General features: G+C 39.1%; 1 protein-coding gene across 1 annotated transcript in view; it reads right to left on the bottom strand.

Annotated features, from left to right (window-relative positions):
- LOC124286827 (protein FORGETTER 1-like) overlaps nt 1–26,167 on the bottom strand; it is a 327,576-nt gene that overhangs the window by 246,424 nt on the left and 54,985 nt on the right. Inside the window, 3 exon segments of the mRNA XM_046723267.1 lie at nt 2,899–2,981; nt 7,419–7,487; nt 21,315–21,406. Coding sequence (XP_046579223.1) covers nt 2,899–2,981; nt 7,419–7,487; nt 21,315–21,406 — 244 coding nt within the window.

Genomic DNA, 26,167 nt, shown 5'->3' with positions numbered 1-26,167 from the left:
GTTCTTTCACAATAGAACGAAGTTGGCCCTGCATTCGCCTGAGAAGTTTACGGTCCAATTGTTCAACCGCTGCTGATAACAATAGGTGGGCTAGTGACTGACCCAAGAAGTGGTCAATTTTAAAGAGAAAGCTGTAGGGCATGGGTGTTCGCGTGCCGGACAATCTACCAAAGAAAGCCTTGGTTCAGATGTACAAGTGCCAAAGATCAGCAAACTGACACTCCCCTGCCAATCATTACTTGGGCAGAACACGAGAGACAACAAGAGGAGATAGAAGAATTTCCGCCACCTGTCCAAAGTCCGAGAAGACAAGCAAGCACCTTGGAACCGACCCTCAGCAACGTTCTAGCAGAATGCCGAGAATTACAGATGAAAGTGGAAGACATGGAGGCCAAACATGCTCGAGGCTCTCAGGGTCGGCAGTTTCCGGAAGCTGGCTCCTCATGCAGACAAGGAACAACAGCTCTGTCCACCTATCAACAAAGTCCTCTGGGACTAACAGCAAGTCCAAATACTTTGTGGAACGTAGCAGTGAGTCAACAGACAAGAGCCACATATACAACAGGACTTCAGCCTTATATCCAGTTCCTCATCATGTTTCACTTATTCTTACCGGCAGCAAAGGGACCACCCCAACTCAATGAAGAATTGCTCATGCAGTTTGTGGCTTATTGTTTTGAAACTCTCAAACTGAAGTACACCACAGTGAAAACCTATAAAGCAGGTATCAGAGTACATGTCCAAGGGTGTGTATGGTGTGTTTGATTGATCTATGCTTGGTGCCACCAGTAGACTGGAAACTGTACTGAAAGGATACAAGAAATTGTAATCATCTAGTACGACATTCTCTGGAACATGGTAGTGACATTGAGGAAAGGAGTGTTTGGACCATACAATGACCTGATGATGGAAACCATGTGTACACTTGCATTCTTTGGATTCCTGAGATGTAGTGAATTCATTTGGGTATCTAGTTTTAAGACTGCAGTTAACATGTGCTTACATGTGTTATATTTGGGATTACACTTTCTTAGGAAAGTACAAATTCTAGTACTTTTTGAGTTGAGCCCCATCCATGATTCGAACTCACACCCTCAGAGTCAGGCACCTAATCACCAGCACACAAAGTGGGCCGCTTAACCCGCTCAGCTACCACGACTTCCACAAAAATGGAAGTCGGACAACTGGTAGTCTAGACTGCGGGCTTTGTGTACCCCTCTGATAAGTGTTAATTGGCATGGCTCCCATGGCCGAAAGCTATGATTACACAATGCCATTTAGAAAGTGGTCAAATGTAACATATGTTATATTTGGGATTACACTTTCTTAGGAAAGTACAAATTCTAGTACGTTTCCAATTAACACTTATCAGAATAATATTCTCCCACAGGAGAACTCCCAGATGGGTACCCTGATAATATTCAAGAATTCTTGAGTGGTTCACGACCTCTGTTGCACCATCCATAAAGAGCAAATTGAAACTCTAAGGGAGTATCCTCACACTGATCAACAACAATTAAACACACTGTTCTTTCGGAATTGATTGAGAAATGTAGTCACATTTGTGACCCCTTAATATTTCAGTTATTTTAGAAACTGGATGCAAAATATGTTCTGCTATTTTATTATGGTAACAAATACAAGCGTTTTGAAGTTTAATTTCATCTCCCTCTGACTAAACCTGTTAAGATTGACAGAAAAGTTAAGTCAATGTAAGTCAATGTATTGTTTGGGCTTATAATTTTAGAACAATTAATCTAATATTTTGTTTTCACCCACTTTGGAACTTCATAAAACATTTCAGTCTACCTGGGTTTTTTTAAAGTGAATTTATGATATGTCTGTACTATCTTTTCACTTTATAAATTGCCTAAGTGAATCATACTTTACAACAAAAAGGCTTGTGAAAACAATGGCTTGGTGCTGTCTGTCTCACATCCAAAAGAAATTCCCAACAATGCAAATGAAGCAGATAAATTAACAGTGTACTGGTATACCACAATAAGCTTTTCAAACTATATGTACTGTAATATTTTTTTCAGAAAACGGGAATATTAGAGACAAAATTATTAGAGGTTTTGTGATTATCTCTATGTTTCAATTAATATCTACACAGACATTCAGTTACAACTGATCTTTACCTTCGTAATTAATTGACAAAACGTCATACTTGACATAGCCCCCCAAAATTTGTATACAAAAGAGATAAAAGATTCTGATTATCCAACATAATTATGAGATTTCAGTCACTAAAACCATAGCATTGATTTTTAGGGTTTTTGCATGTAGAAAATAGGATCTACATGTGCAATCAAATGAAATCAGTGTGAAACACTTTGGCTCCCAATATATCGCAAGAAGGGTACCTGAATCGCACTATATTGCAATATATTTTAATTAACGATACACAGCCCTACTCAATGCTACAACTAATGAATGAATGTAAATTGAAAATACTGGTAAAAAACAACCTACAAAATGATGATATGAATAATATCCAGGCAGTTACCTTGTTCGAGGAATGTATCCATCCATATCCACATAAAGGAACAATAACCCTTACATTTCCACGTCCTGTGTCTTTCAACAATCTGATATTGTAAGATATAGAACATTTTGGGATAGTGTAACTTGTGAAAGTTTCTCAACTATCCATGTAACTTTGTGTCAATTTGTGTCAACAAATCCACTGTGCAAGCTAACAGTGATTAATTAATGTATTTATGTATTAATCCTTTGATTGACTCAACTGATAATTACTCTTTTGTTGCACTTCCACATGCTTATTTAGGAGATAAACGTACTCTGTTTGGAAATTAGATGAATGTTAGACCGATATTGATAGTCTCTAAATTTCATTTGAAGCCTGTGTGCACGGTCTGCATATCTGAAACCTACCTCCCCTCTGCACAGATGAAACCAGAGTAGCATAAGTGCTGAATATCACACCTTCCTTGAAGTCTGAAGGGAGACCCAACACTCTGTAAAATACAAACATAGAATGGAGCAAGTCAGGTTTTTCCAGTGAAAAATAATTTCGTTTATATTTTTTTTTTTGGAGTTGAAAATGATATTTTTTACCCGATTTCATAATCATGATTTGTTTGGTAAGGCCTGACATTTTATTCCAAGTTGTAAGTGAATTTCAAGGCTATTAAGAAGAAAACCACTATCATTCAGCCCCACAAGTACACCCAACGGTTCCTTCTGTCTTTAAATAATTTCTGTGCCTTTAAGCCTGGTGCAGACAAAACATTTCATGTCACTATAGTAGTACATTGTATGAGACTTTTAAAAAGCTATTATAACATGTGTATATTTCGTTGATAACCACTGACTTGACAGGACATGAGAATGTCCCATCCTGTGACTGAATGTAGCATCACCTGCACATTAACTCTGCTGCAATCAATCTTTGATACAAAAGACATACTGTCTTGTTCAGTGTCATTCAGACATAAGACGGGTTACTTACCTTGGGGCCCCACGTATACAATATAATGTGAGAATAAATGAAATTGTAAGTGATATTATTTATAAGAAAACCCTGTCTCAGGGGTTGAATTTTATTTACAGAACTCCACTGGACACAGGTCCAGTAAACTTTCAAAATCCACTCTACCAAATATAAATTTCACTTGACCATAATAAACAATTTGGTTTCTTTTGCAAATAATCATTATCAATTGGTAGCCATTGCATTTATACTTCATCATCAAAATACATATATCAAAACATTTGAGTAGTTTGGCATGACTGTACCACAGTAGAGTTTAACGTGGATATTTACTTGACCAACCGGAGAATTCCACTCGACTCTGGCTTCGGGCAATGGTATTTTTCAACCCCTGTGTCTACAGTACAGATTGGTGAAAAAATACCTTATTCTGGGCTCAGGACTGACTGACTGACTGAGTTTGGTTTTATGCCGCTTTTAGCAATATTCCAGCAACATCACGGCGGGGGACACCAGAAATGGGCTTCACACATTGTACCCATGTGGGGATTCGAACCCGGGTCTTCGGCGTGACGAGCCAACGCTTTAACCATTAGGCTACCCCACCGCCCCCCTGGGCTCAGGAGAAAAAGGAGATTGAGTAAAAGGCTCCAACAGTATGTGGAATCCTGTATATGACGTAAGACATCTTTTGCAAAAACAATTTTCATGCAGATGAAAAAAGTGTCTGTGAGTTATGTTCAAAGATAATAGACTTCACTTTCAGCATATATATAAGTCAAACTTGTTGCCTTAGAAACTACAAAAATGTGTCAGAGCACTGTTGCTCACCTGGTGAAGTAGTGTGCATTTAAATTTGCAGTCAAAGATAACAACTTAATACGTCTCCATGTGTTTCACCTGCTTATGTAGTGGACAATTTAAAATGTCAACAAGACTGCCAGTTGAGAGCTCAGTAAATAGACAATTCTGTGTTTCTTAACATCTCCATCCATGTACTTTTTATCTGTTAAATTTGGGAGATTCTACATTTTTTCATTACCATATGTCATGAAAATGTATTTTGGGGGGATAAAAATATGTTTTGTACTTATCCTGACTCATACTGATAGCTTATCTTTTCTCTTTTCCAAATGGTAGTGGGAACTCCAGTGCCTCTGTTCCCAAGAACAGAAAAACATGCCACCTGAACACAGCCCTAGCCTCGGTCCATCCACCCTTAAGCACTTGACCAGCCTGGACTTGTCACTCTCGTTTTTAATCCTTATCAACTGTATTCCAAAACTGGATAACTGGGACGGATGGGTGGGCACTGTAAGCGAATGAGTCAGGATAAGTATAAATGATACTTTTATAAAAAAAATAATCCATATTTTACTTTATCCTGACTCATACTAACTGCGTGAATCCCACAGTAGGTGTAAGATCCACCATTTGCGGGATCCTCTGTTCTATTAGCCCTTCTTCATACTTTTGGACATCTGCATCCTTCATCCATAGGGGCACTGTCTCAAAACTCATGAGAGAAGTAGTGAATCTTATTGATTCAGTGGATTTTAAGCACGCTTAGAATTAGATTCCAGCTGCTTACGAGTGATTAGCATGTTAAGAAACTGGGCCCTTATTCTCAAAATGTTCGTAGCCCTAAGAATTCTTAACTTTGATCGTAGCCAATTCAATGTGTTAAGAATGGGCTTAAGAAGTTTGTATGGCTACGAATATTTTGAGAATAGCTAGCCAGATCTGTAATCTTACACAATCCATCATCACTTATGTTCTTAATTCTTATGAAAACAGGCACATGGACTCTCAGTCTGTGGTTATGATCGGTAACCTGACTTTTATGAGTCTGTGTGACATTGGTGAGTCTGGTTTTATCCCTCATCTCTGATTGGGTACTGTCAGCTGTTGAGTGACCAGTAGGGGTCCGAATTGATGTATACCCTTCACATCCTCAGTAGCGAAGTCACGGAGATATTGATTGGGCAGAACAATCCTTCCATAATCGTGGGATGGAGCAATTGCCATGTAGCGCTAGTGTGGAGGATGAAGTATGAGTGGTGGTGCCACGAACATCGGAATGTTGCAGCCACCCCTTAGGGTGGTTGTGACGAATATGTCGTTCAGAAGCTCCCATTTTGGCTATTAGTTCTGAAGTCTTCCCCATACTGGTGAATCCATGACTTGAACAACTGGGCATGGAAGTTCCCATCTGCCCAAGTGTGCCCCTTCACCGGTAAGACCTATTCCCCTGGCCCTTGTTTTCTTGTACAGCTTCCTAAAGGGCTGCTTCTTGTCGAAATATCTCTTATCCTTTGCCAGAGAATCTACTCTTGCATGAGATGCACGACCATGGCCTTGTTGATAGATCACAACATGGTTAGATCGAAAAAGGCTTGCAGAATACAGTCATCATTAAGCTCAGGTGCCCATAGAAAAAGTGTCATACCAAAAAGCGGGAATTTCTGTATATTGATGAGTGGTGGTGGGAGTCTCTGCAACTAGGAACAAACGGTGATTTCATTTTTTTTAAGGAAGTGTTAAGGTTTTTCACAACCTGTAACATTGCTCCAGAATTGGTAAGGAGAAAGGCTCAAGGTTATAACCTGAGATACTGTAAGTACCTTACGGAGGACGATTTATTGATGGAGAGCCTATAGGTAACCTGTCTGCTATCTGCGTAAGCAACTCTTGATCATCATAAATAGATATCTCACCGAACTCATCAAGGGCTCCAAACCCTTACAGCACTTTCCTACTACATCTTTTAATCTACTAATCTTCTGCAGCTGAGGTGACCTCAAAGCATCAAGGGCCTACGTCTATTTATGATGATCAAGAGCTGCTTACACATATAGCAGACAGGTTACCTACAGCCTCTTCATTGATGGATCGTCCTCCATTAGAACCTCATGGGCTGCGCAAAGCTCCGCACCTGCTGGAAGTTCTGGTGCTGGAAAGAGGGTTGATTCTTCAATCCTGCACGAATGATATAGGCAGCATGAAGGTCATGGGGTGCACGAAGCTCTCGTGCTTCACGCAGGTGTTGGGCTTTTGCGACTTAGAAGTCGATTTCTGAGACGTTCTGGCAAGCACCATTTGCTGCCTCACTAATGGGACTTCTGAGGGCTTCATGAAGATGGATCCCTTCATGCAACTGTCCATAGACATTGCTGCCAATCTCGAAGATGTTGAAGAGCTGCTTTCCTTCCGCATAATGTTCTTTGCTTTACTCTGATCAATATCTGCAGCAGATAATGAAGCAATACAAGCAAAATATGTTATTAAAAAATGTTGATTTTTAAAAGATGCCTTGGATTACGATGGCACTGTGAAATTTCCCCAGCTGTTATCATGGTACAAAAGCGAGAGTGACAAGTCCAGGCGGGTAACATGCTTTCGGGTGGACAGACCAAGGCTGAGGCTGCATTCGGGTGGACAGACCAAGGCTGAGGCTGCATTCGGGTGAGATGTTTTTTTGTTCTTGCGAACACAGAGGCTTGAGTTTCTAATACCAGTAAGAGAAGAGATAAGCAATAAATATGAGTCAGGATATGGTAAAACTGTTTAACTTTCATTGAGATAATATATCCTAAAACATGAAAATCTCTTTCTATTTGCATATATGTATCATCTGAGCTGATGATGAATCCATACAGAGAGCTGGCAATAGTCACATGATCTGATGAGAAAAGCTGTATGTATGGCGCAATGGTTGGTCTACATAATTAGGCAAAACAATCTGTAAAGCACTGTCTGCTTATTTCAGGACAACTGTGATTGTTTACAGTCAAGTAAAACATCCAGTCACATGGTAAAAGTGAACCCACAATGTGGTCCCTGAAGCAGAACTGTCGCAGAAAAAGACATGCGAGCTGAAAGCACTCTGCAGTTATCAGCTTGTTTCAAACACTGCTACAGAAACACACTTTTGCTTTAACAATGTCCCCATGGATCTAACCTGGTTTCTCTGTCCAGCTCCTGACAACCATCAATGACCTTCACGTAGCACCCAATGTCAGACAGATCTCTGGAACATACAATGTGTTAACACAATATTAAATGTTTGAGCCTGCAGTTATCTTGCAGTCATAAAGGAAATTTATAGCCAGCTGCACAAAATGCAAAAGAAAAATCAGTTGCTTTTGTGTGTTTCAACATAAACCATTGATCTACTCCAAAACTGACTGAACTTTACTGAATTCAATTTATTTAAAACCTTTCTTACTTTTCACTGACATCATTCACACAAAACAGCTGTCCATTGTTACAGTTATAGGGTACACTAAGAAGTCTGAATAACAACAACATAACAGATTGCCTCTCTAACCAATTGATTTCAAACCAATTCTCTACTGTTTCACAAAGCAAACAAAACAAACTAAGTCAGTGAGTATGGTTTTATGCCACTTTAGCAATATTCCAACAATATCAGTGGGGAGAACACCAGAAGAGGGCTTCTTGACACATTGTATCCATGTCGGGAATCAAACCCAGGTCTTCATCATGACAAATGGACACTTTAACCATTAGGCTACCTCACCACCCCAAACAAACTAAGGGTGATGTAATAATAATAATAATAAACGGATATTTCTTATGCGCCATAGTCCATCCAGAGCATGCTCAAAGCGCTACATATAAAAAGAGTCACTAGAGTTCAAGAGGAAGATATGACAATTAGCCAAAAATAACCGTGAGAATATTTCGCAGTTATAGGTTGTAGACTTTTTTGAAGAGGAAGGTTTTGAGTCCCGATTTGAATGCTTCTAGGGATGAAGCATTTTTTATGTGAGTAGGAAGACTGTTCCATAGGGTTGGTGCTGCAAATATGAATGACCTATGGCCAAAGTGTTTGAGACGAACTTGGGGAACTGAGAGAAGATGTTGATTCTGAGATCGGAGAGAACGGGCAGGCATATATGTTGACAACATCTCAGAGAGGTATGGAGGAGCTAGGCCGTGTTTGCAGCGGAAAACAAGAGTGCAGATCTTGAAATGAATTCTTGCTTCAACCGGCAGCCAATGCAGACTGTGGAGGATTGGGGTTATGTGAGTCCATTTGGATGTTTTAGTGACAACTCTGGCGGCAGCATTCTGAAGTTTTTGAAGTCTGAAGAGAAGATCATTGGAGATTCCAAACAGTAGGCTATTGCAATAGTCAATCCTGGAGAGAACAAGTGACTGAGTGAGAACTTTAGCAGCATCTGTGGTTACAAGATGGCGGATGTTACCAATAGAGTGGAGATGGAAGTAGCCTACTCTACAGAGATGGTTGACATGTTGCTCCATGGTGAGACAAGGATCAAGATAAACACCTAGGTTTTTTACACTGGATGAAAGTGGGATATCTGAGTTGGCTACTGTGATGTCCGTAGAGTTTATCCTTTTCAGACGTTGCGATGTGCCAATCAACATTGCCTCAGTCTTATCATCATTGAGCTTCAGCTCATTTGTCATCATCCATGAACTAATTGCCTTCGTGCACTGACTCACTCTTGATCTGGCTATTTGTACATCCTCTGGTTTGAAGGAATCCATCAATTGGAGGTCGTCTGCAAATGCGTGGTGATTCAGATCAAACTTATCAATGACCTTCTCCAAAGGGTTTGTGTATAACACAAAGAGAAGCGGCCCAAGGACTGAGCCCTGGGGTACACCACACTCTAGGATCGTTGACTCAGACATGCTTTCAGAGACAAGCATAAGCATAACTATACTAGATTGGACTTCACTTCATTCCTCAGAAGGTTAAACATGATGTCTAAAGTAGTGAAAACTGAAAGTCAACTGAATAGAAATACACTTACAGTACTTGTTTGGTGTACATACTCACAATAGCTTGACAAAGCAATATAGACAGTTTTGAAAGCAATACCCTTGAAAGATAACCTTCTCATAGTCAAATATAAGCCGATTCTCACAATGTGAAGGTATTAAAGAAAACTAATCACTTTTTTTGCACTGGACACAAATCCTACACTTAAGAAAATGTCTCCCAGGGAAGAGTAAAAATTGAAAGATTTTTATTACTGAGTAACATAAGCATCTATTCAGTAGCTGCCTGATACCGTAAAAAGTTTTGAACTATTTATCAGTAATGTTAATTAAGAATTGAATGTCAGTTTGTGTGTTTGCACTGAAAAATGAACGATGTCAAAGCGGTGTTAAAACTCGTGTGAACGAACGAGTTCTGGAAATGAAGTTCACGCGAGAGTTTGAACAACGCTTTGACATCGTTCGATTTTTCAGTGCAAACACACAAACTGACATTCAATTCTTATAATTTCTCGCGACTTTGAAGTTTACACATACGCTTTCCACCCACTTGTAGATGATCATTGTTTAGTGTGTTTTAATACCTGTAAAATGTTGTAATGCCATTCGGTTCAAGAACGTATTGTATTGCAGCGATGTTTGTATACACAGCGATTTCTTTATACACATGTATCCCAACCCTTGAAGAAATAGTTCTCAAAGTATTCGATCTTTAAAATATAACAACAAATTCATTATGAGGTTTGAAACTGCTTCAATAAGTATAATCAATAACAGTATCAAACAGAAACAAATATCAGAAGCAATAACAATACCATTTTAACAAACTGGCATTGTACCTTTTCACTTGTAAATACCTTGTTTGACCGCGTAATAATACACTGACCGACTTCGGTTGTGCGGCGGCTTAATAGGAAACAGATCTTGTTGTATTCTATTTATTTGTGATTGTTTATTGTGAAATTTATTGAGCAGTTGTTAAACAGACCTCGGGGGCAGAAAACCGCCGGATGAACCCAAAAACTGCGAGACATTAAACTCCTGTGAAAAGGAACAATGTTCAGCAATCCGTTTGGTAGTGACATTGCCAAACTTGGGGTGACTTGAAACAGGTTCGTTCGCGAAATTGGTATCACCAATTATTGGGGGTCCTTGAAACCGAAGCGAAAAACGTTCACACACGTATGAACGGTGTTTACACAAGTATGAACGATTAGAGGGGTTCAAGAGTAATGAACCTTGAAATTTAGATCACATGACCGCTCTCTCAACCAACCAACGTTCGGGAATCTGTGTAAACTTGAAAGCACGAAATTATCAACAATTAAACAAAAATGCAATTTTTAGAGTAAAAAATATCTCACTTGAGATGCACATTGGCCATAGACTCATCATTCTATCCATTTCCATTATTTCAAAATCGTACACAAAACAACGAATACTAAAGAGCGGGGATGGTTGAGTGGGGTACTTTAGTATATGAGTATAAATGATATTTATACTTTAACAGGGCTCCAGATAAGGGCCGTATCAGCGTATGTACAGATCAAAAACTGTAATTTTTATGATAAAATTATTATTTTTATATTTATCCTGACTCATGATTATTGCTTATCTCCCTTCTCCTTCAACGGTTGAGTGGAAACCTTGAATCCTATTCAAATTCACTGAAGCACTCGAACAATCACTCACCCTAAGTTACCTCCCTTGTTCCCTCCAAAACCGGTCCCACGTGACCTGTGACTAGTTCTTATCACTCTCTCCGAAATATGCCCGCATTGTGACTTACAGTGAAGACCATAATGCTGAGATTGGGGACAGTCGGGAGGGCTTACCTCATGAGTCAGGATAAGTATAAAAATAATAATTTTATCATAAAAATTACATATTTTCCCTTATCCTGACTCATGATTATTGCTTATGGAATCCGACGGAATAGGTGGTGGGTCAGCCACCCACGGGATTCACTGTGGCTGTCTATATACAGTCTGATCGCTTACCCCCTGTTAACTCTTTGTAGCCTGAATAAGTCAGTTTTAACTTTGACTGAAATTGTAATTTCAATTCCCCTAGTTTAAAGGTCTTGGTGACAGTGTAGAGCAGTTGGAAGTATTAAGGGAGATAATTCCTGTGGGATTGGTGACTTCTAGGGGAGATAACTGCGGGGAGGTTAAGCAAGGAGGCAGGCAGGAAGGCGAAAACGCACATGGCCTGTTTTTCGGTGACGAGCATCGTCTTTGGAGCAAAACTGATGCAATTAGAATGAAACCAAACTGATTCTGCCACTAAATTTGTAAGTACCCTTCATATGAGTCATGCATTGTCATCATTTCGGGAGAATTGTTGTCGAATTTGCTGTATTAGTTGTAGAATTGTGGTAACTTTAAAATGTAAACAGATGTGTCGACAGTGTATTTGAGCCTAAACAATTATTCATGGTGTACGTTTATGCAACATTTGGTAAATCAGGTTCTGTATGGTTTCAGCTTGAACCCGCTGAATGACTTATACTGTTCAAGTAATGAAACGCATTATGATGGAAATAAACTGCGGTGTAACAAGAAACAAGAATCGTTTGTTGAGACTATAACCTTACACTCTTGTTGCAGCATTCAATTGTCAATTTGTCATATAGGGGGACCACCTACTCTTAACTGATTAAGGTAAGTAAATCTTATAGATTTTGTGGTTTTAGATAATCTAGTATGCTAGATATTTCAAAACGACCAATATGTTAAAGGTCACATGCAACCAAAAAATCAAACATAATTAAAACACAATTATCACTTATTCATGACATATAATATACATTCCTGGTTATGAAAAAACATATAAACAAAATTAAAAGCGTACAATCGCAAATCAAAAGTGCAATATTGTGTACTTGGGTTAACTTCCCAAGAAACGAAGCAGCCAGGATACCGAACCCAGTCAGAGCGGGTGGGTGTGCACTCAAGTGTAACGGCTGGTTCATTTGCAGATGCCCTCACGGCTCATTGTGTGTGTGTATATATAGAGATGTTGGGTTTTGTAAATACATGCTCATTTTTTGTGTATAACATTTTGCAATCAACAGACATCATACCATGTCATGAGTTCAAGTATCACACCTGCCTGTCTGTGTAATTACATAATGTGACAGAGACCGAACTCGGGCCATAAATCAATGCATTTTGTTTATGGTGTATAGCCTGATTGGTGTTAAGTTCAAATTGCATGTGGTCAGTGATCGCAGCTGTGTATTGAATATGGTCATTAGCAGACAGGCAGGCAGACACATAGGTGTCAATAAAACAGACATTGAGTATTGTCTGTGACAACGACATATCTATATCACAGTTAGAAATTCTGTCAACGCTAAAAAATGACATTGCTTTTAAGTATCGAACTGAGAAAGTGACTCGGTAAGAAAAACGTGTGGTGAAATAGACAAATGAAATTATATAAACAGTTAATCTACTGTCATAACATATAAAAAGCTCGCGCCTGTGAAATATCAACAAAACATTAGAAAAATAGCTCACACCAAAGCCTTCACCGAGTATTAACCGGACAACCCGCTTCCAAGCTGCGTGAACCTATTTCACTGCGCACGTGCTATGAGCGCAGCCCAGCTGTTGAAACCACTTGAATTCCCCCAAGCTCTGGGGGAAAATTAGTGAATCGTTTGAACTACGATTTCAGTCGTTTTTTTTCATTGCGTTATTTTTCAACTTAATGAGTTGAATTTGCATTTTTGATGATTTGTTTTGGTAAGTCCATACCGAAAGGTATCAGAATCTGCAAAGTTGTGTTTTACATTGCATGTGACCTTTAAGGTAAGGACTATTACCGAAACTGGAATCGCAACCCGTAAGTTCAGTAAGGACTATTACTTAACAAGGTTTATATCACTCATGTTCTGACTTCTCAAGTAAGACAGGTGGGCATGGACTCTCTGCTGGTGGCAACGGGACAGTTGCCTAGCATCTACAAGTGAGGGTGAGTTCTCAATGTCTGGTTGGATTTGTGAGCTGTTGAGCCACTATCAGTGGTCCAAACTGGTGAATGCCTGATACATCCTCTGTAGCAATATCTCGTAGATAGTGATTAGCAAACACTGTGTCAGATCTCCAAAAAACAGCCTTCCATGATAGATGATAACGAGCAATTTCCATGTAATGCGAGTGTCGATGCAAATGCTTTTATTTCATGTGGATTACATGCTGTAGGTGGAGGTAATCCTGCTGCTCTGTAGGCTCTCAATATGACTGCTCTAATCCAAAAGGATATTGTGGTTCATGAGACCTCAATCGATGTGGCGGTGATAAAGGAATGAAGAGACGTTTAAACTTTCTCCTTCTCGTAGTAGTCCATTGTAAGTAAATATTTAATGCTCTTACTGGACATAAGGATAAATCCTCTGTGTCTTGATGTCCAAGGATTGATGATAGTGCTGGTACATGAAATTGACGATCTGGTTGACCAGGGAGTTGATTTTTTGCTATAAAATCCCATCTCAGTCCTAGATGGACTGCTGCATGCTCTCCTGTGTCGAACCTAGTTCGTGCAAAGTCAAGAGCATGTATTTCTGACATTCTAGCTGATGTGGCTAAAGGAGAAACATCGTTTTTTGAGTGAGTAGCTCAAAAGTTGCATCTCGTAAAGGTTCATAATCATCCCTTGTGAGATGTTGTAGAACATTGAGGTCCCATGCTGGAGCTCTAAACTTCTGTTGTTGATCCTCTAGTTTAAACGATCTCAATAATACCACTAGTTCAGGAACTTTAGTGAGTTTAACTCCCGAGTTCATGGTGATCACCGAGCTGATTGCTGGTGAGTACTTTGAAAGTGTTGATCCTTTCAGATGTTTAGTTAATCTCAGATGGCAGAGATATTCTGCTACTTGAGGATGTGTTGCTTCCGTAGCCGAAAATCCTTTGTGTGTAGCAAATTGATCAAAACTTCTCCATTTATCATCATAAAGATTACGAGTTGAACGTCTTAAGGCCAGTGTAACTGCCTTAGCAGCTCTTGTAGAATAACCTCTTTTCCTCAAGCAGTGCGTGATACGTTCCATACGTGTAGCCTGAGGTTTGTTGGATTGCTGTGAAGTTGTTTTGTGTGAGGATGAATCAGTAGATTCGGCCAATCTGGAAGTTTTAGCATTGGTTCTCTAAATAAGCCTATTAGGTCTGGAAACCATGTTCTCGCTGGCCAGTAAGGCGCGACCAAAGTCAGTTGTAGGATTTTGGTCTGAGCGATCTTGTGTAGGACCTGTGGTAGTAGTATCGGTGGCGGAAATGCTTACGCATGTAGACCTTCCCATGATATGGCGAGGGCGTCTGTCACCCATGCTAGCGGATCTGGTACTGGTGAGACAAACGTTACAATCTGATGATTGAATCTTGTTGCAAATAGGTCTATGAGAGGACAACCTTGTTTTCTTATTATCTGTAGAAACACTTCCGGATGTAGTTTCCATTCCGTAGGAGATGGTCTCATCGGTCTGGATAAGGCGTCTGCTAAGACGTTTCTCACTCCCGGGATGTGACAAGCTCTTATCCACATTGCGGTTGTCTACTACATTGAATAGTTGAAATGTTAGTATTAGTGGAGCAGCTGACTTTGTTGATCTTTGTAGGTTGATATAAAAAGCTACTGTTAAGTTGTCTGTGTGTATCATGAGAACTTGATTCTTGAGTATATGTGCCCAATGCTGAATCGCCTCTATAACTGCCTTGAGTTCTAGTTGACTTATGTGTAATTTCTTTTCATTTGGTGACCAAACTCCTGAGGCGACTTTGTTGTTGAAGTGTGCTCCCCATCCTTGTAGGGATGCATCTACGTAAAGATGCAGTCTGTATGCCGGCTTTTGCAAATAAGTCCTGTTGCAAACGTTCGACATGTTTGTCCGCCACATTAGGTATTCCTTCAAATGTTGAGGAATGAGTAGACTGTCTAGATGTTGTGTCAAGAAACGCTGAATTGGACATAGCTGTAACCTTCCTCTGCGAGTTAGGGATTGAGCTGACGTTAGGAGGCCCAACACTTTCTGCCAGTCTCTTATCAGTAGAGGTTTGTTCAAGGCGGTGTGTAGACATTTCTGTATGTTCTCCCATAGTTCCTGTGGAACTACAATGCGATTTTCTTTGGTGAGAAACTTGATTCCGAGGAATTGTAATTCCTGTGACAGACATAGTTCCGATTTTATCCTGTTGACTAACCATCCTAGTTGAGTTAGTAATTGAATTGTCAAATCTAGCTGATGTCTGAGTTGATTTGCTGATTGATGTGCCTGAATGCCGTCGTCTAGGTAAAAGGCACTGCGAACCTCTCTCTGATGTAGAAACGCTACAATTGGTTTTGTGACACGTGCAAATAGCCACGGGGTCGAGGAAATTCCAAAGGGGAGTACTTTCCACTGATAGTGTTTCCCTTGATACAGGAATCGTAGATATTTCCTTGATCCTGTAAATCTATGCTGGCTAGATAATCGTTGGGTCTTATTAGATGTCTCAGTTGAGGTAGGTGAAGCATCTTGAACTTCTGTGGTTTAAGTAGAAAGTCTAGGTTGAACTTCTCTGTGGAGTTCTTTTTGTGTACTAGAAATATTGGGGAATAAAATCCTGGCGTGAGGTTGTGCTGTTCTATAATCTCTACTGCATTCTTTGTCAGTAGTGAATTGATGGCTTCTGATAGATTGATGCGTTGTCGGTCTTAATAATGATGTATTTATGGCGTGATAGTGAGAGGTGGTCTCGCCTTGAGTTGAATCCTGTAGCCTTCTCGTAATACTTGTACCACATAGTCGTTTTGTAATATTTCCCAATTTTTCCAGTACAAACCTAGACGTCCCCCTACTGATGTGGGCTTCACTGGAACGACTGGGGGAGGGACGACCCAGTTGGTCCGGAGCTAATCTTCATTAACTCCTCTTGAGGTGTCATATGGCGACGAAAATTAGCTGTTTTGCCTCCTCGAGGTCCAGTTGCTCTCTTATCCTTGGCTTTTTGTATGCCTGGGAATTTCGAACGAAATTGTCCTCTACGTGACAATTGTTGGTACATGTTATTCATCGTCTGCATAGATCTGATAAGCATCTGATCTCTGTTGTCTTGGCATACTTCTCTTGATGTTGATCTTATACTTCCATCAAACAATATGGATGCAGCCCATGGTTGTCGTAGAAGTGCCTTAAAATGAAAATCTGGCCAATTGCAAGATGCGAGGAGACCTTGACGATGAAGTAGGGTTAATCCCGCTGATGTTGATACTAAATGATCAGACATAAATTCCTGATCCTTCTTTTGTGTAACCAAGGCTGATAATATCATCCTTTCTGTTTTCGGATTCTTGAAGTTGTTGATTAGAGTTTCATTTATGGCTCTAGATCTGGCTAATCCGAAGAAAATACGTCTTGTTGTCGTATCTGAGTTGGCCAACTTCCTGTCTTCTACTTTGTAAGTGTGTGATTTGGATTCATTGATGAGATAATAATCATCATCAATCTCTGGTCCTCTGAAAAATGGTTCCATACTATGCAGTGGAAATTTCCTCGCATTAAATGATGGTGTGCGTTGACCTTGATGTCTCATAGCATTCGTGAATGCTAACTTGAGGTTCGATGAAACCTGTGATACAGGTTTAATAGGTGGTACAGTTAAAGTCTCAAGATCCTCATCTACAAAAAGATAAGTCTCTGCTGAATTCTCGTTGTGCGTTGGTGAAGCAATTGGTAACCCATCTGTTATCCAAGATAATACCTCCGCATCTGGATAAATTGTAGATTCCTTGGGTTCTGGAAAACTCGTTTCCGAGGTGGGTGTCTCCTCGTGAATGTTATCATTCATTGATGTACCATGCATAATTGTCTGTTGATTATCTGATGATGATCGTTGTTGCATAGCCAAGACTACTTGGCGTGTAATACTGGCTACAAAATCTTGATCTACTGGTAGATTTGTTCAGCCTGACGGGTTCGCGAAAGGTTGATTTGTATCTCTCTGTTGATGAAATGAAACTCTCTGTTGTTGAGGGTTCGCGAACCCACCGTCAGATGAAAAATCTCTTTCTGTCTGTAGCGCAACAGTTGCTTAGTTTGAAGAGCCTTTCACAAACTTTATAGAGGTTGAATGATCAGTAGATGTTGTCGAAGTATGAGACGTATGTGACAATCTATGTTGATTGTCTGTAGAAGGGTTCGCGAACCCTGATGTAGTAGTGGAAGGGTTCACGAGCCCTGATGTGGTAGTAGTTGATCTATGCTGGGACGAATGTTTCTTTCTCGACGATGACGATTTTGATGAATGTTGTTGCGAACCTGAGCTCGCTAACTCTCTAGGTGTACTAGTAGATGTAGTCTGAGATGTAGTCAAGATGATCTGCGGTTCTAAAACCGGTGGTGATCTATCAAGTCTAGATATGGCATTCTCAAATGTCATAGGCGTATCTGATGATCTAGTAGATATAGACGACATAGATCTTGTTGATGTAGATTTTGCAGACAATCTAGACGATCGTTTCTTTCTCACTAGATGTTGTAGTTCAGTCTCCTATATCTGAGGTGACTTTCTCTTGGAGGTAGACTGTGTAGCTGTTTCTGAAAGCGTGACACAAACGGGAGAAATTCCTGGGAAATTTTTCATATTGTGTTGTGACATATTACTATACATTATATGAGAGCAACCCCTTACCGCTGACTTGTTGACATGATGCTGTTTATCTATTGTCCTGTGTAAGCAGGCTGATAAATATTTAGCAAACAATTGTGGTGATAAATTAATACAATATTGACGTCGTAATACAAAAGAACATGCACAAGAGGAGCAAACAAGACATGGATCAAACGCAGATAGTCTCAATCCGCATTGTTGACATGCCACCATTGAACAACACACACCTGCAACGGAGTGAAAACAATTACATTTACATATTATACATATAGAAGCATCTAATATGAATCTAAATACAATCTGCGGCCACAAATTTATAATATAAGGCCGAAATGAAAGGATATCTGCCGCAAATAGGACCCGTAAGGATCGCGAGGCAAAGAAGGAGACAGTGATAAGAGCTGGACCGGTTTTGGCGGGAACAAGGGAGGTAACTCAGGATGAGTGATTGTATGAGCGCTTCAGTGAATTTGAATAGGATTCAACTGTCGAAGGAGAAGGGAGATAAGCAATAATCATGAGTCAGGATAAGGAAACATTATTCAGGATACAGTACAGAAAATGTAGCAGATACGCACCACAGCAATGGCGTATGGTCTTAGAATCATTTACAGACGTATTTATCTGAAACAGTATTTTTTAATTGTTTCTTGACCTGTTTACACAAGAGTAGCAATGTTGTGGTGCATATATGAAACGAAAAACAAGATTACTGATACGACATTAAATTCCATTCAGTACTCTAAATGTACTCTTAAGTTTTTCCAGTACTCCTATATTGAAAACATAAGGAGTATGTACTCCTGATGTTGAAAAATTATCTGGAGCCCTACTTTAGAAAATACATATGGTTCTTTATCCTGACTCACACTAATTGCTTGAATCCATCGATAGATTGTGGGCAGAAGAAAGAAATCATAAAGACTTTCATAGAACATAATTCTTGCTTGTCTTAAGACGATCCGTATGTTAAGAATAGGCCATAAAACTTTAACTGAATTGTACCTTCATGCTCTGAATTACGTAGTAAAACGGGGGGCATGGACTCTCAGTTACGGAACAGTAAGCTGACTTCCATGAGTCTTCGTGATTCTTGGTGAAGATTATATTCTTCAACTGTTGAGCTACAACCAAAGGACCAATTTCGCCAAACCCGTAGGGGTTTCCAAATCTTTAAAGAAAGTCTTCCTTGGGGTACATATATGTATTTTCTGTGACTGAAAATGTCCTATGACAGTTGTAACAATGTTTTAATAAAATATTGTACAAAATAAATAGAACATGTTTTTTATTTGTTATATGGTTCCACGCATGCGCGGGTTGCCAGGTGCATCCCTGCCCCCATACCTCATTCCTTCTGCTGAGGATAAACACCAGTGGCCGTATGCAGATGTCGGGTGTAGCTAACGTCACACACTCTGTCGGGCTTAGCAGCGCCTTGTTCTTACACGTCATGCACAACGTCAGTTAAGCCAAGGCGTTACTATGCCCAACTTGACGGATTGACGTCCAGGCGCAGTGTTCTATATTTATATTTTGAACGTTTTAACCACCGGGAAAAGGCGTGAACACATCTTACTACAACAGGAAACCCTGCCATGTTGTAAAAACTGTCTTTCAGTCCTACCAGTTCGTTTTGGTCGGGAAAGTAGGTCCACTTATTCATTCACCCCTGAAGAGACAATGAAACTCTGCGAATTGTTCGACTAACCATCAGGGGCGTGGCTACTATTATAGAAAAAAGCCCGGGCTTACACATGATTGTTGCTAAAAAGGTTGAGCAAGACCTCAATACTACCTAAATGTAAAGCTTTGCAACCTATCAGTGTTACATGAAAAAAATGGCTTGCTATGCGCCTGACCGTAGATTGATGAACATTGATAGTATCCCCAACTACATTTTTTTTAAATGAACCTGTAGCATAAAACCGTAAGGCTACAAGTACTTGCATTTTCGGGGAAAGGGTGGAATTGCGGTACGAGACATAATCATTATCACTTATGATTGTATCAACTATCTTGAAATTTTCAATTCTCCTGAATCTTACAGACCAAGGTCGTCGATATTTCTAAAGGTTTTGACCTTTCTCTAAATATACGGTTTCTGAAGAACTATCGTTTGCGATATCGGTGTATGACTGCCGCCATTACAGGGCTACGGCCTGGCTTACGCCTGCTGGGTAGGTGGCATTAATATGGAGCGCTCTACCTGGCATAACTTTAGCTACGTCTAAGGTATGCAAACCAGTTTAACGTTACACCCAGGCGCACATTTTACTTACTTCAGGACTAGAATTTACGCCCGACATATGAATATGGCCACAAGGAACAGAATCTCGGGTAAAGGGTGAGTAGTAATAGTAGGAGTCAGGATAAGTAAAAATATACAATTGGTAGAGTCTGTGAAGCCCGCTGAGCAAGGCAGCTAACCCAAGATGTCAATAAAACTGGTAACTGATGGTGAGAGATCTTATGACACCACCATGCAATACCAATTGACCACTGGTGTTCATTTCCCCAGGAACTGATGATCTCTGGTCTCACTCTACAGTAAGACAACACAAGTAAACCATCTCTGACTGTCCCCATTCAGGCCTCTTGGCTGCCTGATGAGAATGGATTATCTGCACAAAATCACTGAAGGAATTTTGGGGGCGGTTTTATCACTAGTTATTGTACACATGTCAGAAATGTAACACAGGCCTTTGATGTGATGAACATGAAAAATGACGGCTTCTGTAACTTTGTTGGAACTCTAAGGGCTTTTGTTCTGAATAAACTACTTTATTTGATGTCTGTTCTGAGCCATTTTCAAAGCAAATATATCTTGGATATGTGTGAGATATGCTGTTAATTAAGATCACAGAGAATGGGTCACACAGAGGACAACTTTGTACCCCTGCAATCTTGTGAACACTAAACAAGATGATGCCATTCTTCCAACAACATTTCACTACCTTACTCAATCAAAAGTAATAACCCATGTGTTATTAGGAAATACTAAATCAACAATACAAATCATGAAAGTGTGGAAGAAATACAATGTGTTTTTCAAATGTTTATTCTTACATTCTGTCTGTGCAAGAGTAAGAGCACAGGGCAAGAGGAGAGTATTACCCAAAAGACTGATAATGGACATCTGACAGTGTCGAGGACTTCATTAAAGTCCTCCAAAGATGTGTTATAGAGTGATTACAGCCACATTATATGATTATTGGCAGTGATGCAGGAGAGGGTAGGTATTTACAGGACTCATGCATGCTGCGATATGCCTCAGATATCAAAGGATCACAGTTTTCAGATACTGTGTGTAACTGTGGTATTTAGATTCTAACAAAACCTTAAAGCATTCCAAGTTACATCGGCGATCTAATTACAACTGGTGTGATGTTAATGTCTTGGATACAGCTTACAGAATGCCTCACCTTCTGGAGTCTACAATCAAATCTGAAGATATTGTGAACCAAACATGTTTTTTTCTGCCGCGCACAAAGTTGTCCATGATGACACCAGCTATCTGTGGAAAGCAAAACAGAAAATATTAAGTATCAAGCATATTTCTCACTTAAACACAAATGATGAAATTTACGGGAATCTGACAATACTTGACACCAACGGCAATTTACAGTTTGATTTATATGTTCAATATCCATGATGAATATTAGTAGAAAATTGATAATTTTTAACTATAAATTGTATATTTATAATAGTTATCCTATCTCACATTATGCTAGTGGAAACAACCAGGAATAAAGTTTTCAGCCTCTTTAAACACCTCACACATGCAACGCATACAGGCATGTTCTGGTTGATCATGTGACTTCAAGCTATTTTCATTCTCTGTCTTTGTTTATTTATTCTACGCATTTACACGGTTTTGAATGACAGGGTATTTAGGAGAATAAAGCATGGCAATTTGACCAAATCTTATTGAAGTAGTCTCTATTACAGTTAATGACAGAGGAATACTTTGTTAACTTATAAAATTCAGTGAGCTCCTTCTGTATGAACTGGAATGTTGGTGGGTAGTTGTTCTTTCTAAAGTTGAAAATGATTTGCTTTGACAGGATAATTACAAGGTTTAAGGGATTGTTATTTTTTTGATAGATAGCCAAAAAAGAACATTTTCTTTGGATATTGTTACCGGGCTTTGCATTTTGTGCGATATCCAACTTTCAAGTTCTCTCCAGTTGGAACTCACTTTGTTGCATTCCCAGAACATATGTATGACATCTTCCATTTCTTTAGAGCAGTAACAGCATTTTGTACTGACCACGTAACCCATCTTAGTGAGAAGACAGTTGGTTGGCAAGATATGATGTAAGATTTGATATTGGAACCACTGTAGTTCAGTCACGTTAGTGTAACTAAACGGGATAGAATTGATACTCTTCCTATCTTGTTCGTTAATATCATGTCCAAGGATGTACACTCATTTAGCGAAGTGATTATTTCTCTCGCATATTTTTTTAATAAGTATTTTGTAGTAATACTGTGAACCTTTTTTTTGATTGTTCAGATGGGATATATGAAATGGTAAAATGGGAGATTGTAGGAAAGCTTTAGCTTTGGTAATTGTTGGCTTCTACAGAATTGTTTAATAGCTTGAACAACACCTGTGTAGATTAGAAAGTTATTTTCATGTTGAAAACAGATAGGAAGGTTTTGAATGACATGAATTGTCCTTTATTATCTACAAGATCGTTGATGAATCGTACCCCATTTACAAACCAATCATTATAAAATATGCTGGTATTTCCTATCTTTATGTTCTCGTTACACCATATATATTGTGCTAAAATGCCCTTATCATTTATGCTCTCAACATGGATGTTATCTATAAAGTTCCATCAGGCCTTGATAAGGTCTTTTTTAGTATGTATTTCGCAACCTAGTAATCATTTGTAGTCTTAGTTTTTTACAAGTAATTTCAGAAGCATTGTAAGGACCAGAGCGAGGTATATTCATGGTTGCATTTGGGAAGAATAAGTGATTTAAGTATGGTGTTTCTCCCAAGAAGTGTCATTTTTCTTGAAACCCAAGTACACATAATAGTTTCACATTTTCTAAATGTATTGTCGTAGTTCAAGTCAATCATTTCGTCGAGATAAGTACTGAATTGTATTCCAAGTAGATCGAATGGATCTTGTCTCCAATCCAGGTTCCATTCTTGGCATAGTTTGATTCTAGAACGTTTTTTCGATCCTATCCAGAGTATCCTTGTTTTATCTATGTGTACTTTTAACTCAGAAAATCTAGCATAGAAACTAAGAACTTGTAGTAAAGGCAGAGGCATTGTTCTGAAGGGTCTAGAGAACAAGTTGTGTCATCTGCAAAGTGTGAAAGTAAATATTCAATACTACCAATCTTAATACCTATTATGCTATTATTGTTTGTTACCATTATTGCAAGTATTTCAGCACATAGTATAAAGATGTAGGGAGATAGGGGATCACCTTGTCTACAACCCTTAAATATTTTGAAATGGGGGATCCAAAGCCATCAACAATTGCACATGATTGAATTTCGTTGTAAAAGGTTTTTATCCATCTTCTTAGTGAAGTACCAAAGCCAAAACAGTTCTCTGTCTTGGTCGTGGAACCATCTCAGTAATTTGCATAGCGGGGTTGGTCAGCAGGAATCCATTGTGAGAAAGTGTAAGTATTTATATATAACTCATAGTGAAAATTTAAAAAACTTATCCTATCTCACATTATACACTTACAATTGATCGGATGGTGGGCTGTAAATTACCTTAGTCTGTAGGGAGACAACAACCAGGTTTATCATAGTTCACAAAGAAGCAGGCCTTGACATCACAGACCTTGACCATTGTTAGTTAGTTCACTCAACCAAACACTCAAAGAATGTGAGAAAGGATGGCACTTGGTCATTGAAGGCAAGGAACACAGAAGAGGAAAGCTTTGAATCATGATCTTAAGCAGTATGATTCTGAAATCATAGTCTGCGAGGTGAACTTGGGTTTAACGTCGAACTTAAGAATATTTCGCTCATATGACGACGTGCATGCATGTGTATGTGCATGTGCAGCTGCTTGTACTAGCCCAATCTAAGCTGGTTTTATAGTGCTAGCCCACTGAGATACCATGCCGCAGTGAAGCATGAATACCCCACTCAGACACATTATACTGACTCTGTGCCGACTCGTCCTTGTCGCACCCATTAATGCCGAGCGCCAGGCAGCAACCAACAAGTACCATATTTTAACATCTTTTGGTATGACACGGTCGGGGATCAAACCCGCGACCTTCCGCTCTCCCGGGCGGACGCTCTAACCACGGAGGCGGTTTGAAATCATAGTCCTCTAACAAGATTGCTTGTGAGAGTAGATGTTTGTAAGTATGTGTGAATCTCCTCTACATCATTGTACTAAGCTTGCCTCTTGAGACGTCCATGATATCCAGCATGTGACCAACTTCAACACCCCAGTAGAAAACTGAATGAAGATGATCCTTGTGATGAGTATGACGCATAACATGTACATTCAAAATTAACATGGTTTATTCTTGGATGTAAAAGAAGCATGGATCCCACAACTCTTCAGGTCGAGCTTCCTATCTATATTGACATACCATGGACAATTGCTGCTCTAGGATGGACAGTACAAAGATGTTGAGGTAAAGAGAAGTGAAGCCTTTGAAATCCCAAAGTATCAAACTTTTATTCTGCATAAAGGCCATAGGCCCAAGAACAAAAACTCACAAAATAATAATGATAGTGACAAAATGGTTAGCTACACCTTTTAAGCACTTCTTAACCTTAAAGCTTCTTTTACAAATTTTGCTAAGTTAATTAGGATATTCACTTTATCACAACTTATTAAATTTATAAATAGAAGGATGTTTCCAGACATTTTCAGGAATACCCGTTTGTCTTAAAATGGAATAAACTTTACATATTAACAGAAAATGGCATCCAAACAAATCCAAAACCATAAGAGAAAAGTAACATTTTAACCTTTGAAGCCCATGTTAAGCGATTACAGTAATCTAAAGATTTACAAAGAAGATAGCTTTGCTTAGGATATTTATGATTAGGCATTGTTAGCAACTTTAACCAATACTGAATACTTTTTATGACAATCAACAAATTCACCAAGCGCAGCCAAATTAGAGACATAACTAACTACACCAATAACATATTTACAAAGCTTAACATGAAAACGCTCGATGCATTCAATTTTTGAATGACCCCACACTTCACTAGAATAGAGTAAGATTAGGTTAATTTGAGCATCAAATATCTTGAATAAAACTAAAGAAGAAATATTCTGAAACTTACATTGTAATTGTTTAACGGAAACTAGGGCTTTTGATGCTTTTATAACAAGATATATCAAAATACCCTTTGACCAACATAACCTGTTAGAAAACGTTATCCCAAGATAATTATAATAGGTCGATGTCTTAATAATTTTATTGCCAAACATCCATTTTTCAGAAAACCTTAACTTGCCACCATTTCTAAAAACTAAAATTTCAGTCTTATCTAAATTGACATCCAAACACCACATTAGATATTAAACTGCTCCAATACATCTATATTTCTCTTTAGACCAATCACACTATCATAAAAAAAACACACAGATCATCAGCATAAAATAAAGATAAAATATCACGAAACTCTTGACTGACTGACTGAGTTTAGTTTTACGCCGCTTTTAGCAATATTCCAGCAATATCACGGCGGGGGACACCAGAAATGGGCTTAACACATTGTGCCCATGTGGGGAATAGAACCCGGGTCTTCGGCGTGACGAGCCAACGCTTTAACCACTAGGCTACCCCACCGCCCCTCGAAACTCTTGACCAACAAATGTACCTCGGACATTCAATTCCTGTAACATAGTTTCCAACTCAACAACAAAAAGAGAGAATAGCAAAGGGCTCAAAGTACACCCCTGTTTTACGCCACTTAAAGTATCAAAATAATGAGATATGGAACTATTTGACAGTTTAACAGCAGATTTAACTTTAGAGTACATGTCCAATAATACTGTAAATATTTTACCATGAATACCTTTATTTAAAACTGAGAACCACAACAACTTACGATTAATGGAATCAAATGCTTTTCTGAAATCAACAAATAAACAATAAATACGACCATTAGTTTTCGAGAGATACTTTTGGACCAGACACTGTAAACTGAAAATATAATCAAAAGTGCTATATCCAGCACGGAATCCAGCCGGAGACTCAGGAATCTTGTCATATTGATGATAAAAACTTGTCCACCTCTTGTTTAATATAAACGT

This window comes from Haliotis rubra, unplaced genomic scaffold (assembly GCF_003918875.1).
Source record: "Haliotis rubra isolate DU_JTF1 unplaced genomic scaffold, ASM391887v1 Scf392, whole genome shotgun sequence".
Lineage (NCBI taxonomy): Eukaryota > Metazoa > Mollusca > Gastropoda > Lepetellida > Haliotidae > Haliotis > Haliotis rubra.
The sequence above is the reverse complement of the archived record's forward strand: the minus strand, read 5'-3'. Positions and strand labels throughout refer to the sequence as shown.